Genomic DNA, 17,000 nt, shown 5'->3' on the forward strand with positions numbered 1-17,000 from the left:
GAGCCATTGACCGATGTGACGAGAGTTTACGATTGGGCCCGTGAAGCTACCAGTATCCCAGAGGTATGTCAACTATTCATGATAATTTATATGAAAGGAAAAAGAAAAATAAAGGCAAGAAACGAAAGTGTGGGTGGAGGGACTGGTCTCGCACCATCTAGTACAGAACTTAATCCGGCTTTACTATACCGATGAGATTTTGCCTTTTTCTACCAGGGAAAAAGACCTAAACTTTTAGATTCAAATACGAAGCATTCTGATGACACCTCTCGTCATCCGCCACGACATTTTGGTTCGACTATAGTAGGTTCACATATACACAAGGCCTATACAAAGGCCTTGCATATACCCTAACGCCCTAGACCACCATAATCTGTACCTCGCCAAACTCTTAAATTTTATTAAGAATATTAGCACTTACCATTATTACAGTACAATCCATCACAATGGGTGCCTTAGGACCAGAGTTGTACATTATTTGAATTGCTGGTTGCATGACAGATATCCTTCTAAAATGCCATTTGTGTATCCTGAACTGTCACTGCGACATTCATTATCAACTTAATATATACCTACTTTTCAGTTTTAATATTAAAAATAGTCAATCCTGAACCATACACTATATGTGTTTACTTAACTAAAACAGTCATGTGAAGTTCTTGAATCCATACATCAATTTAGTAGATGACAGAGAAACAAGCAGACACAAATTGATGCATTAAGCAGAAGACAGACTGAAACTATACACAGCAATGCACTTACATTGTCCCTGCTGCTGCTGCTGTTCTCTCTCTCTCTCTCTCTCTCTCATGAAGAACATGTTAGTATTTACTTGCCTTATTACCTCTCTCTTTGTTATTCTTTATCAAAGCAAAAAAGATGTGGTGAGAGAGAGAGAGAGGGGCATTACTTTATCATGGTGAACACACACACATATGAACATATATTGAAAAATAAACGTAACACTACATTAATTACAATACTGAACTGTTACATTCAGATTCAAATCAATACAAATACATACTGTGGCAGAGAGAGAGAGAGAGAGAGAGAGAGAGAGAGAGAGAGAGAGAGAGAGAGAGAGACTTGCTATTTCACAGTATATATTCTATCTTTTGGACTGACTTTGAACTAACTACCTAGGAGGAATTACAGGGTGTCTATACTGTTGTGCCATTTTGAGTCATATTCCTGCAGAAATACAGCGGTATAACCCTTGGCCTTACTAATGTTAGTCCTTTCCTTTTCTGAAGTGAAGTAAAGTCCCATTAACCTTTGTTCCGAGAAACATTAGCGGTCACTGCCATTTCCTCAAGTGGCACATATTATAGCTTCTTGGTAAAAGAAAATTCATAAGTCAAACAATATGTCCTATACGCACAACCATCTCCTATAAGTAAAGAAGAATCTGTTTCTCTTTTCTCGCCTTTATACCATTGCAACACCTCACCTCATTCTTCTGAATTTTTCCTTTCAACTTTTATTATGGTCATAATTTTGCATTTTACTTCTAAACTGGATTCCTCATTTGCTTCAGTAATGAAAGGGCCCATAAATAACATATCCTGAACATGCTACTTCATCTTTGTCCTTAAAATTCATTACGTAAATGCTTTCCAATAAAGACAGCAAAATTGACTAAAGCACCGAATCAAGTCCTGCATGATACCAAGTCTTTAAACGGCCAATGAGTAACTTTACAGCACAAAAACTGTACTTCTTATCTACAAGCAGAACAAATATTTTTCCAAAGTACAGAGTATGCACAATTTTGGAACAAGAGAAAATGAACACTGGATTTGCAGAAAACATAAATGGTTAAACTGCAGATTTTAGCTGGTGTGGATGACAGATACATGAAAAAAGGGTAGTTCTGATGGTGCAGGAAGACTGTTGCGGTGTGTGGAAGAGTGAATAAAATTATGACTGAAAAAACATTGCCACTCTTCTGGTTTTAATCTGAAATCAAAAGAAGTTAGCAGGAAGCCAGACAGAACGACTGATAACATGGCATGCCCAAGGTGAATGAAAATGACGAGAATTTTGTACAGAAACATTCAAGAAAATGACTGACTGCTAGAAATAGATGGCTCCAACAGAAGTATTCATAAGCCTACCCTACAATGTGGAGGCACTTCCTTCTCACACTACGAAGAATATTTTCATGAAAGAGTGAAATATTTATATGGGTACAAACTTTCGGCTCATTGGGAAACCTATTTGCAAAGTTTTGATTCAGATAGTGAAAGAGGTGACAAATAAGACCACTGTACTTTTGGACAAGCAAGGAGAGAGTGGATTATGTTTGTTACAAATCAGCAGTGCAATAATTTTTCTTAATAAAAAGTAAAATTTGTTATGTGGCGTACATGAGCTTAGAGAATGCTGAGAGATATGAAACACACAAATGATTATGTATACCATAAGTGGTAGTTTATTATAGTATATAAGAGATTTTACAATGCAAGAGCATAGTGTAAGAATAAGTAGTCTACTAAAGAATGGCAGGTTATGATACGAGCCGCAAGACTGTTTCACGTCTTCCTTGCTAATTAGCATTTACATTGACATAACAAGGAAAAAATAAGGATATGCAAGTACACACTTTTTGAATATGAGAGATGGTATACTGGATTTAAGTCTCACTGCTAATAAAGCAACTTTGATTGTTATGAATGAATACAAAACTCAATTTTCTTAGAGCAGTTGGTGGAGGAATGGTGATGGTTAACTTATATCCTAGTCAGTTCATGTAGTCAACTGGTAAAACAGGCTATTTAAAAAGATGAATAAACTAAAAAAAACTTGAATAGAGGAGACAGGCACAGAATGAGATCGATTGACAAATGCAGTGATAGCAAAGTAATTCTACATAAACAGAATAAGAGCATTGCAATCAATATAGTAACTACATCATTACTATCGTGATTAGATGGCTTGGCTATGAGATTAAGGCTGGGTAGTCACGAACAGGTTTACCTGTTAGTCCACCTGTCAGTTCATCAATTCATGAACTGATTCAATTACCTATAGTTTTTTCGACAGACTGACAGATGATTGCATGTTTGGACAAGTAACCTACAATTTTATGGCAGTTCACTGCTTGATTTTGCCTGGGAAAGATCTCAGCTGCTTGGACCAGAGTATGAATAAACTATGTACGTATAGGCCTAATTCATTTCATTGTTAAACTCTGCAGTGCTATTTGTAGACCACTAAGAGTCCAAATCATATATAAAAAAATGCCATGTGATTCTACTGCAGATAAGACAGAACATAATCTAAATAGAGGAGATGGAAGAAGTATAAGATGTGCATATGAGGGTATTCGAGAAATCACTGGAAAGAAGAGGAAGAAGAGGAAGAGAGGTGAATTATCTGTCAGAAACAAAAATGGAAATCTTGTAGCTAAGGAATCTGAAATTAGAGTTAGATGGAAAGAGCATTTTGAACAGACACTAAATATATATATTTAGTGTCTGTTCAAAATGCTCTTTCCATCTAGCTCTAATTACAAATTCCTTAGTTAGAAGATTTTCAACCCCACCAAACGAGGAAGACATCCTTGAGGCCAACCATGATCTTCCTATAGACGTAAGTGACTTTAGATTGGCAGAGGTCGTTTTGGCAATCAAACAACTGAAAAACTATAAGTCACAAGGAATGGATGGTATTGCACCTGAAATGTTGAAGTCTGATGAGATTCAAACACCCGCTGTGTTCAATTAATTATTCAATCATGTGTGGCGGGATGAAGTCAAGCCTGTTGCATAGAAAAAGAAAGGAATTATTGTTAAGAGTACCCAAGAAGGGAGATTTGAGAGACTGTGGGAATTGGTGAGGGATCATATTGTCATCAGTAGGTATGAAAGTTTTTTCCAAGGTAATATTGAATAGAATAGAACCTGTAATAGATTGAATTCTTCGAAAAGAGTAGAGGATGTGACGATCAGATTTTTATTCTACGACATACAGCTCAACAGTGTAACGAACTAAAATCACCTTTGTGCATTTTGAGAAAGCATTTGATAGTATTTCACGTAGTATGTTAAGAAAGATTCGGCACTATGGTATACCAGAAAAGATTGTAAACATCATAATGGATATGCATAGTGGAACTTGTTGTAGGGTAATGGTTGATGGTAGTCTTACAGATGCATTTGAAGTCAAGACTGGAGTACTACAAGGTGGAATACTTTCCCCTCTACTGTTTATTATGGTAATTGATTATGTTATGACCAAGGTAATGCAAGGAATGAACAATGGCATTCAATGGAAAGGGGACCAGAGATTATGGCTGAAATGCAGGAAATGATTGATAGGTTAGTACTGGAGGGGAGAGAGGTTGGATTGATGATCAACCAGAGAAAGACTGAGGTCATGCAGATTCAGAGTGGTGATCAGACGAACTGTTTTATCGGAGAAGTAATATTACCCAACTCAGACACTTTCAAATATTTGGGAACCATTATTACCAGCAATGGATCACTAGTTACAGAATTCAGGGAGAGAATAGGGAGGGCAGAACAAGCACTGGGCATGCTAAAAACAGTTTGGAATTAAAATTAAATATCAGTTCACTGCAAAATCAAAATATACACTTCACTTATAAGATTGATATTAACTTATGGGCACCAGTCGTGGTACAGTGCTGTAACAACTGATGCAAAATTTCTTGCCTTTGAGAATACAGCATTGAGAAGGATTTGGGGAATCAAATGGCAACGGCATATAACAAATGCGGCAATTTGCGAAGAGACAGGGGTGCGCAGTGTGAATGATATGGTTAGATTATCAAGACGGAGACAGATGTGGCATATTTTAAGAAGAGAAGATGAGTTAGTCCAGGATGTACCTGAATGGAAGCTGCTGGGGCTGTAGAGGACGTGGTAGACCAAGAGAAACGTGGTTGATGAGGGAGGTTGGATCTGAGAATTGGGTTGAGCTCAGAGAGATGGCACAGGAAAGAGACATATGGCATGAATTCATTGAGTCCCTATGTATCCCGTAGGTGCCGGAGGATTAAGTAAGTGAGTGGTACAAACAATTTGGTATAGGCCTAGGGCAGTGTAATACCTTTTTATAAAAGGTGGTACTAGTGAAAATAGGCTTCATGGTCCATTGCTGCCGTATAGTATTACAGCAACAAACACTAGGTGAGCACTGGGAACAATGACCTAGAGCTGACAGTCCGACTGATAGTTCTACTCTTTACGTGTAGACGCTCATCCATCGAATGGTTATGGGTGAACTGAAAGGTAAACCTGATGAACCTGAACATGAATACGCAGTCTACGAAGGATGTGCTAGATTATATCAAGGTCCATAACTGCATGAAACGTGCGTGGAATTCTCATTTTATTTTATGAATGGGATATAGAATTTATTATTATTTTTACTACTACTCTTCTTACTGATGACTTTGTAATGACTTACATGGGAGGTTATTTCTGTATCTATTCTTCTTCTTGTTTAATGGTTGAGTTCCAACTGTCATATCTTTCAGGTAGTCTGGAATGATCTAAAATAAATAAAACAAATTAATAAAATAAATAATCCCTTGTTTACCCGGATTAATAGAGCCAAGACCTTGTCACATAAGGTGAAAATTCTGATGGTAAAATAAAAAAACTCTACGTGAGTAAAATTGCAACTCATTACACTTACTCGCCTATTGTAAAAACATAAACACTCAATAAGCTTATGAACAACAACCGCCACACCTTAAATTGAAAACTTAATTACTTACCTTATTTTCACTGATCTGTAACAATATACTGCATGCTGTTTAATAACTTAAAAAAACTAATCTTATTTTTTCCCCTTGTATGTAAGACTATATGGTAGGTTACACCACTGGATAAAAATGATTATCACTTTCTTTCTCATTTTGGCCAAACCTGTCACAACATAGTCTCTCCAATACATTGTACACAGTAAGCAAACCACAAATAAAAAAATGCTTTTTCTCCATTGCTTAGCTGTGTATGCTGCCTTGGTGTTCACAATGGTTGGACTTTAAAAAACTTGTGTGGAGGTTTACTAGTCTTTCCCCAGCTGCTCCCTGTCTGTACACAGAGAGGGGGGAATGGATCTTTACCAAGTGTATTGATACTTTCCGGATGTAGCCAATCAGAGAAAGACATATTTATGATACATATGTCTATAAGCCATTAAAAAGCAAAAAATCACAAAGCTTAAAAACAACATGGAAGTTTCCCTGCCCAGCAACTTCTACCATGTGCTATTGAACTGAAGACATACCCACATCAAGCAACTGAAAGAGAGAGAAAGACGTGTGGTGACGTGTTGAGAGATCTTATGCTTTTTAAGCCAATAATCGTGAAAGCTATCACTCGTTCTCTCTCTTCTGATTTATAACTTTTAGTGTTTTTTCATCATAAAATAAAAAATGAGAAATGTTAAGGGAGAAAGGGAAATTACAAGTTTGTGTTATAGGCTATTTATATGCATGAAGGTATTGGTATTACTCACTCTCTCTTTGAATTGTGCATGATTGCAGTATTTTATTATGTACAAGTTCCAGTACCCTTGTTTGATGGTACAGTTAGGTATTCTTCCTCTTTTTCGTTCACTTACCTGTTTTTTTAAGAGTATGTAGGATAACAGGAGAGCCTTTCTCCTTTACCCAATCATTTCCTTCTAAAATTTATATTATTTCTAAATTCATCCTTATTGCCTTGACAGGTTTCTTGTTTGCCTTATAAGGTGTCTAGGCTCCAACTATTTGACCAGTTGCTTCCTGCACATTTTTAACGACATAGTCAGCTTTATTCATACTTTCAATTAAATTACTGTCAATAATGTATATACTACTGTTGTTGATTTTACTGTTTGTTGCTCTGTAGATTTTTACTATGATGCTGTTGTTATGAATTCACCTAATAGTTTTGCTTCTAGTTGTTTGTTAATTTTCTAAGTGCCTGCTACTCATTACTGTAAGAAAAACTACAGAGTACATTACTCAAATATTTGAGGCTTTAGGTAAAATTTCTTGATCTCCAGAGCTGTGCCCATTACTATGATTTGATGCTTATATCTGAGGCACCTTCAAGTACTATGTCAAAGGTTGAATTTTCAATCCCACGGTTTGATGGCCCTGACTTCACTTATCGTCCTAACACTCCACGTGCAGAAGGTACAGCTCTATACACCAAGTCCAAATTTTCAATAAGTTGTACAATGTTTACGTATTTGCTGTTTACAGCAATCCAAATATCAAAGTCTCTATACGTGACTCTCTCTCATGGAAGGAATTAGTAAGGCTCAGTCACAGGATTCTAAAACTCCATTCATTATTTGTGGCAACTGCAAAGCAAAGCACAGCGAGTGGCTCAATTTAAATTCCACAGGTCAACATGCCCTGTCTGCTCTCGATTTCTGTGTACTATCCTCTAATTTTGTCCAGATAATTAAGGAACGGACACATAATTTGGCAATAAATTATACCTCTTGTTCACTGATGTTCGGCCATTATCAAGCCCGAAGTCTGCAAGTATAATCAAGATCCCAAGAAATGGAATGAAATGCTGATGTTTATTTTAGTAAGGTATGTCCCTAGAAAAGTCATCAAATTCAGGACAATCGTTAGTATGCAGGGCAAGAATGAAATATGCTGCTAACCCATTTTGATGACCCTGACCCTCTAGGCCGCTCTACACCTCTTCTGGCTACTTTACCGCTTAATGTTTACAGGGAGTCACAGCAAGCAGATGATGATGTTGCTTGTCTCGATGACACAGTCAATCTTGAGGAGGGGAAGAGGACTTGCACACATTCTCACCACAAGTTTTTAAAAGTTCAGCCATCGTGAATACGTACTATGTGCAGCGCACTCAGATAGGTGACAGAGAGTGCGTACGATGTACTGTATTTTAAAGACTGTGTTTTGGACAAAATAAAAAAGAAAAGGGCTTGTATTTTTTGTACAAAGCATTTTATACTATTCTGTCAAAATAAGAAAAAGGCCTTGCTTTTTTTTTATGTGTACAAGGTATTTTAAAGAATGTGTTATATAAAGGGTTTATGGAAAAATGAACAAGAAAGTGATACTCATTTTTATCCAGTTTAGTATGATAATTTTTTTTTAATGTATTTATACTGTCTACAGTAGTGGTACCAATAAAGGAAAATAAGCTAGGTACGTATATGTCTTTTGCATCAAGTTTTCAGTTTAAAGTGTGATGGTTGTTTATAAGCCTACCGAATGTTTACACTTAAGTGGTAGTATTGGCAAGGTATTGGAAGCAAGAGTACAGAGTTACTATAAAATGTACTCTCAACTTTCTTCAAAATAAAAAAATAAGAAGGAGGATGATGTCCTATGAAAGAACAGGACAAAAACAATCCCTAGTATTTTAATAAAATATTTTACAGCGAAACATTTTTGTAGAATATACTTCACTACAGAAGTATTTTCACGATATTACTTTCTAAATCAAAACTTTCTTCTAGTTCTGTACCCGATTGGTATCATTATCAAAACTTATAATGCAAAGATCCTAACCCATTCTTTACGAGATCGTGTAAAAAAGGATAGCCACTGACCCACAGTGAAGTCACTAAATATCAGCCAACATGACTTTTATAGATAACAAGCTGTTCTTATTATGCCTTGTACCTTGTCATGCTAAATAAATTAGTCACTACAGCTGATATGTTGCCTACATCATTACCAACATTAAATGGATTTGTATTCTGTCCATAAATTAACTAAAAGTTTACAAAATCTTATTTCCTTAATTTAATTTTTTCTAAGTTACAACGTTAAGGTTTTAGCATCATCAATTAAATTTAATAATCAAAATAAAAAGGATCATAAGTTTCTTTCCCCACTACGAATGTAACTGATTTTTTAAAAACGATTTTTGGATCATTACTAACTTTGGTGTAAAATAAAATAAAAAAACAAGTGTAAGAATTGTAAGAAGGCAAAAGCTTACCTTAAACTCCTGCAAAGCTTTCTCGGAGTTGATGGTCATATTCAAATACCTCTCTACTTCACTGAACGGGATACGACGCGACATGTTAGCATATATACATTCATCACCTGCGTTCTCTTGTAGCGATACGTTAGCATATATACATTCATCTCCTGTGTTCTCTTGTAAGGGAACATTTTGTGGCAGAGGCTGGAAGTTAAATTAATTAAATTAATGTCATCAGCTTCAAATACTGTAGGTCTGAAATAATGAGTTAAAGGTTATTCGATGGATCATTTTTTTTTGTGTGTGTATTAAAATTCATTTTAAAAAAATATCTAACATAAGGTAACAAAAAATTTGCAAGCTATTTAAAACAAATACTGACTGATATGAAGCTGCAGAAATTTCAAGTAAGATTATATTAAAACGAAAGAGCTACTCCTCAAACAGTTCTGATACAATTAAGTATTTTCCTAAATGTAAGATCAAACTGAAGTAAAACTTGAAAATACGTAGACAATTAGAACAGCTCCCACACAAAAACTGCCACTTATGTCACAGCATTAAATGCATAATAAATTTACTGCTTTTAGCAGATTAAAGTTGTTTGCAATATAAACCATGCATTGGACCAGTTGATTCTGTACTAACACTATTTTTTTGTGTTTGAACGACAATGTTAAACTTACCTGCCCTTAGTTATTCATTTAGTTTCCATGATAAATTAAGCAACAACAAAATCAAAGCAGCTCCAGAATATACGAACATGGATTACTAACAAAATCCCATTAGTCCAATAAAAATAACAATAATGAGCTTATGCACTTTGTGTCAGTTCAATGACTTGAACATTAGGCTTGGATCCAAATTTTTCAGATTACAATTCAAATCAATAAGTTTTAAACACATATGTGACATTACTGTCATAACATGAAAAATATAATCTTATAAAAAAGAGACTTAAAAAAAAAAGAACACACAAACCCCATCATTGTTATTCGCAAGTGACGACATACTAAAAGATGAAGGGACAATATAAGATGGACTTCTACTTCTGACAGCTGGTGTTGAGGCTGAGAGTGAGGTTCCTGTTAGTGCATCAGGTGCTGCAATAAAAAATAATTTACTGCAAAATATATATATATATATATATATATATATATATATATATATATATATATATATATATATATATATATAAAACTGAATCACGAAATTTTATATATATATATATATATATATATATATATATATATATATATATATACACATACACACACACACACACATAAGACAGTCCCCAGTTATCAGCGGCTACGGTTATCGGCGATCTGATTTTTTTTGCTTTCCATGAAGCCATGCGAACAGATCCCCCACCATTAACCAGTGACTGCCTATATATACATTATGCATGTATGTATGTTGTGTGAGTGTGTGTGTGTATGTATGTATATATATATATATATATATATATATATATATATATATATTATATTATTATTATATTTATGTATGTATGATATAATTATTAATACATATATATATATAGTAAAATATATATAGTAGTTTATTATATATATAATATATATATATATGTATGTAATGTATATAATTAATATTATATATATACATTAAAATATATATTGTACCTTGAAAATGTGTTGGAAGTAGCACTAAGGCATTCAGTACTCCTTTCTTTAATTTTTTCTGTGGCCTTAGCAGAAAGTATTGTCACATGCTATTTAGTGACATAACCATTTAAGTGAAAGGAATACCTAAGTCTTCATTGCTATTTCCAACAAATTTTCAAGGTACAACATATATATACATACATAAACACACACACACACACACACACACACACACACACACACATATATATATATATATATATATTATATATATATATATATATATATATATATAGTAATGGAGAATCCATTTCAAGAAATAATATTTTTACATTTTATTATACGGCTATGATGGGGCCAATCAACTATGAGTTTTTCTTTAATTTAAAAAAGAGCTCTATTCTTTTAGGCAATTCTTATTGAATGTATATCTGATTTGTTCTGAAGTTTAATTCCTTACTTGTCTTTAACTTATAAAATTACAAATTCATACATAGGATTTTATAAACAATATTGCTACCCAGGTAAAGACAATTACTTATAAGCTAATTTTTAGTTTTATTATATGATTTGGTGGATTTAAAGGCAATAAAATTAAGCATAGAACAGATGAATGTTATTCTTAGGTAATTTTGGCTTCCCTCTCTTTTTATTTAAAAAGAAATGTGCTCACACCTCTAGAGTAGTATGACTAGGAAATATGAATTGGATACCACAAATCGCTGCCTATTTATGTAATGTTTTTGAAATCATTATCTAAACATTCAGGACTGACAAAGCAATGTTCACAGGGAAACTGGAGAATACCAAGATCCTCATATTAATATGATACCCTGAAAAATAATTTACAAAAATTTAAATTTAAATTTTCACTGAAAATGTTCACATCTGATAACAGTTTTATTTTTAAGCTTATGGAGTGAACTTGACGGACGGGATTCCTTCATTCAATTTTTTCCCATAAGTTATTTAGATATAGTGCAATTGGTATCATAACCAAACTATCATCTAAATAACTGAAACCATAGCACAGGCATTTGAATAATCTTAAGAATGCAACGTTGTTCAAAAAGCTCCCATGCATAAAAAAATCACTTGGAAGAGTAATATATCAGTAACCATTCAAATATTACTTCTAAATATTATTTACAATCCGTACTAATACAACTAACAAATGAAAATCATGTTAATTTAACCCAAGTTCTTAACATATACAGTGCTCTTGATCCCATTCTATACATGATGTCTAAAATCAACCTCAGTAATCCTTGTTAATGTCCTTTGCCTCTCCTTCTTTTATCTAAGTACCTAAGTTGACCCCCAGAAAGTTTACTATAAAATGTAATAACCTCTTTATGCATCAAAATGGTTATCCATCCCTTTAATCTTAGTTGTTGTTTGTAAATCTGACTTTTTAGTATGCTTTTGTTCCATGTTAGTAGTTTGCTTGAAAATACCTTAGAGATAAGGCAAAAGATCTTATATTCAATTGTTTCACTTTCCTTGTGGTCACTAGTTACATTATATACCACATTATTGTTCTTGTGACACGTTATGCAGTTACTATCTTTTATCCTATCCTTGTTTTAAATGTAACCATTTTCTCCAAGATCTTATTCTGTGCATACTCTTCAAGAACTCATCTCAGGTTCCTGAGGAAGTGCCTAGATAAGTACTAAATACTTTCAAGGAAGTGCCTAGATAAGTACTAAATACTTTCAAGGAAGTGCCTAGATAAGTACTAAATACTTTCAAGGAAGTGCCTAGATAAGTACTAAATACTTTCAAGGAAGTGCCTAGATAAGTACAAAATACTTTCAAAGTTATTATACCTTTTCGGCCTGCGAATGTATGATGAAGATCCTTTCCTTAAATTCAGCACCCTTATATTAAAAAAAAATCACAAAGAAAAAGACACTCTTCAAAGAATCTTCTGGAGACAAAGCAATTTCTTTGTCCCGAGAAAATTCTTTGAAGAGTGTCTTTTTCTTTGTGATTTTTTTAATATAAGGGTGTTGAATTTAAGGAAAGGATCTTCATCATACATTCGCAGGCCGGAAGGTTATAATGACTTTGAAAGTATTTAGTACTTATCTAGGCACTTCCTCAGGAACCTGAGATGAGTTCTTGAAGAGTATGCACAGAATAAGATCTTGGAGAAAATGTTCACATTTTGAAGCAAGGATAGGATAAAAGATAGTAAAAGAATATGTGGCCCTCATTAAGTATAACGTGTCGTAAGAATAATAATGTGGAATATAACGTAACTAGTGACCACAAGGAAAGTGAAACAATTGAGTATAAGATCTTTTGCCTTATCTCTAAGGTATTTTCAAGCAAACTACTAACTACTGTTAATGTGGATTTTTCCATTATAATAAATGTATGGAAATTATTCAAAAGGCTGAAGGATCAACAACCAAAACTAGTTAGGAAACTCGAGAAATTTACTGAGGATAGCAACCGAATTTAAAGGATAAGAAAGGTTTGTGTGGTGACATGACTTATCAAATTGTCAGTGAGGAAGTTGTGTGCTTTGGGGTATGGTCTATCATGTGCTATTTTAGTTGGGCCAAATGTTTAGTTCACAACATCTTTCCTGTTGTCCCCTGAAAAATTCAGTGACCTTCAACATCAGTATTTTGATTTTGTAAAAGGACTACTTTATCATTAAAATTCCCTATAAGATTATTTTTCCCTAAATGGTGAAATGATAAGGGATAAAACTATTCACTACACTATTCACTACAGTAATATAACAATGATGGATATCATTACTCGCATTTCAAAAATGGAAAATTTATTAAGTGATCGTAGTAATATATCCACAACACTAAACAAAAACCTCTTATCTATGGAGTACTGAAGTAACTCAACAGTACTGTAAGATGAACGCTGAACAACAACAAAACTAGTGTGTCCGTTTTTTCACAAATTCTCCATCATCACCATATTCATACAGCCTGGTTAAAATACATGGAGAAAATAATCCTTTGAGACCTAAAATTATCTTTCTGATAAAGTTTAGTCTAAAAAAGTTGTTATTTCCATGATTAATTCAACAGACCTAATGGAAAAATTAAATGTGTTGTAGTGGCAATGGGTAACCCTTCCACTAATCCTCTCACATTTAAAACTGTAGATATAAACAACCTCTTGGAAAAATTTAATGAACAAGTCCCATGTATCATATTGATGCTAGAAAAAGTTAAGAGTTGCTTCCCTTTTTGAATACTATCATCAAACATGAATATTTTTAGTATAAATACAATGTACAAAAAACAGCAGCATATAATTTAACTTCAGTGGATTATTTTTCAGTACATCATATTAATTATAAGAATCTATGGTCTCGTCCATATTCTTGCCAGAACTACATGTTGTCAGACCTTTACTATTCCTGGATGATGAAATATAGAAAACTGGAAAAATTGGTAGGAACTTGTGTTATTCAGCTCATATTTTGAATACTTGCTAAAATAAAGCAGTGAAGACATTTCATAATAACAGTGACAAAATGAAAGAATTACCCAATAACTCTGTGCAAGTTCTTCAAATCTGAGTCAATCAAATTAATGATAAAAAAAGTTAAAGTAAATGCAACCTTTCATATAATCAGTGTAATAAAAACATGCTTAATAGAAATTGTCCTCAATATGGTAGTAACAGTTTATAAATTCCTATTTAATAATCGAAAAACTTTATTTGGATCTTACATGTAAGAATTAAATGCCAGAATAAATTGACAAAAATATTCAGTTACAACAGAGCCAAAAGAATATTGCTCTTTTTCTAAAACTTGGAAAAACACGTGGTTTATCAGTCCATAGTAGTGTAATAACAAGATATACAAATACTGTTTTCAAAAATCTATACAACCCACATTTGTATGTATATTAAAATGGTTATATCGTACTTCTTCAACCTTAGTTATTAATAAAACTGAGTCTTCTTTGTCATTTTTGTTCTACTGTATGAAGCTTGCTTGAAAATACCATAGAGTCTGCTGTTTCACTTTCCTCATGGCCATAGTATGTAGTACCAAAATATTCCTCATTTCTGGCTTTTTGCTTAAATAGAAAAATGAGTTCTTAAGCATCTGCATTTGTTATTCTTCATACTGTAATTTCAATTATAAATTCTTTTATCTAGAAAAGGGATAAGCTTTTGTTCTGAAATTCTATATTCTCTGAATTTAAAAAACATTTATTCAAAATCTAATCTAGACTCTGAATCTTGGTTTAATCTGATATTATTATCCAAAATGAAAAAGTATCCATATAAAGCAAGCTTGACATGTGCATGCAAAAGGAAGATAGGCAAAATTTGAAATACATAAATGTACAGTATCAAATGAATATATTTTCAGAAAAGCTTCAAAAGAATGCATCACTGATCGGCACAACAAAGCAAAACAATAATTAGAAATGGATATTTCATTATTAATATTACAGACACTTGGCATGATGTTCCTACCAGAATTCACAAAATAGCACCTTAACAAGAATGACCATTCATGAAAGATAATCATAATAAACATAAGAAAGAAAACTTACCTGCCAATACTCGGGATTTGATGTGAACTAGTTTGTCTGGGTTTTTATATCTAGTGAAATAATAATAATAAAAGGGTAGTTAGAACATGACCTCATAAGATCTTCTGCAAGATAAACCATACAAAGTACTGTAGCAACAATAGCTCACATTAAACACAAACATATATATGCATAGACACCTAATAAAAAGTTGTGAACCCCTTGTTGGAAGAGACCCCTCTCCCAACGCTAATGGCTATCACACACTTTGTTCCGCTGGGATTCGAGGAAAAGAAAATGACAGAATTATCACCAATCATGTGGCAGAACAGATACCAAATATCTCATAGCATGGATTTTGCTTTCAGGGTGTGTACAGATACTGAATTTCATTAGAAAAGAAATAAAATACTAATAAATGTTTTAAGGGTTTGCAATCAGTCACAGAAAAGCAAACTCGCTCCTAAATTCCTCGTTTTTGAGAGCACTGTTCACAATGTTTTTTTTTTTTTAGTTTGAGCAGCTTGGATGTCTCTTGCAACCCATCATATCCAGGGTAGTTGAAAGGGGTGCTGGCAGGGAACGAGTAGCATTTGTAGTCTAAAAGATTTTTGGGGGTGGGTGATTTAATGCAAATGCACTTGAGACAGATTGTGCTTGGAGTACAAGTTAAAATAGTGAGTGTACTAAATAGTTCCTTGAAAGGAAAAGAATGACAGTGAAAGACAATCTATTTGAAAGTCTGAATCTGGAGAACATGAAAGAATTTTTGTATTAGGTCGTATTAATGCAAAGGTAGATGACACAGAAGCTGGTGCTGTTAGTAGGAATTAAAATATATCTGGGATGAGGCTTGATTCTTGCAAATATATGGTCTCCAAAGAATATTTATAAGTATATCTCATAAAAGGAGTGCCAGGCAATATTGATCATTATGTGGTTGAAGCAAGTCAAGATAGAGAGGAGGGAAAGTGAACAACTCTAATGAGAGTAAAAAGTTGCTCTGAGGGAAGTAAATGGTGAAAGAAGGATTGACGAGCGAAGGGATCTTAGAATAAAAGATGGATTTGGACGGATGCTATCTGAAGTTAATGTTGTCTAGGGTTGATGGAGGTCAGAAAAGAGGCAAAATTGAATGACTTAGGAATCAAAAAGCTAAGTGTAAGGCTAAGAATACTTGTGAAAGGGGATGTTGACAAATGTGCAATGAACAATTAAGAGGTTGAAGAATGTAACGGCAAAGGAAGTTTATGGGATCACAAGTAAAATGCCACAGTATGGCGGTGAAGGAGGCTAACCCAACTTTGAAAAGGGATGTCTGGATGAGGAAAAGGACTTGGAAAAGTTTAAAATTAGCGAAACCATGCATTTTCAGCAACATATTTTTCATCTTGTCTGGATATTATACAGAAATTTGGCTGTAACGTGGGCAGTTCTCTTTAGTGAGTTCTAGCAAATCTATACAGAGAGTATTTTAAAACAAAATAATAAAGCCCATTAAATCTAAAAAGATGGTCTTCATTACGTGTCTAAGATATTCCAACTTCCTGAAATCTGATATGCACAAATTAAATGACCTTGAACAAATTATTAAATCTGATGTAGCTTGCGAAGGAGACAACAGAATTCCAACCTGGGATAATTAGGGATATCACAACCTACGAGTTCACAATATGTAGATAGCTCATTTTCTCGATACATTACATACATTTCTTTAGTTATACATGAGCATAGATTACACCGGAAAGCAACACATTTCTATGCACCATAAAGATTTATTCTTCTAGATTTAAGGATACGGAATTTGAAATAATTCATGAGAAACTGTTGTTCCTCATATATCATAGCCATGTCACTGAAAAGTGGTCCATAAAACAAACCAGATTTCC

The 17,000-nt window shown here is 33.7% G+C and overlaps 1 protein-coding gene across 1 annotated transcript in view; it reads right to left on the reverse strand.

Moving 5' to 3' along the window:
- The window catches only part of LOC135217773 (receptor-type tyrosine-protein phosphatase alpha-like), an 18,739-nt gene extending 1,848 nt beyond the window's left edge, over positions 1-16,891 (reverse strand). The window contains exons 1-4 of the mRNA XM_064253799.1: positions 15,133-16,891; positions 9,930-10,051; positions 8,964-9,152; positions 5,437-5,521 (exon numbers count right to left, since the gene is read on the reverse strand). Coding sequence (XP_064109869.1) covers positions 5,437-5,521; positions 8,964-9,152; positions 9,930-9,959 — 304 coding nt within the window. The 5' untranslated portion in view covers positions 9,960-10,051; positions 15,133-16,891. The remainder of the gene's footprint in view (positions 1-5,436; positions 5,522-8,963; positions 9,153-9,929; positions 10,052-15,132) is intronic.
- Positions 16,892-17,000: the final 109 nt, after the last annotated feature.

Source organism: Macrobrachium nipponense, chromosome 7 (assembly GCF_015104395.2).
Source record: "Macrobrachium nipponense isolate FS-2020 chromosome 7, ASM1510439v2, whole genome shotgun sequence".
Classification (NCBI taxonomy): Eukaryota; Metazoa; Arthropoda; class Malacostraca; order Decapoda; family Palaemonidae; genus Macrobrachium; species Macrobrachium nipponense.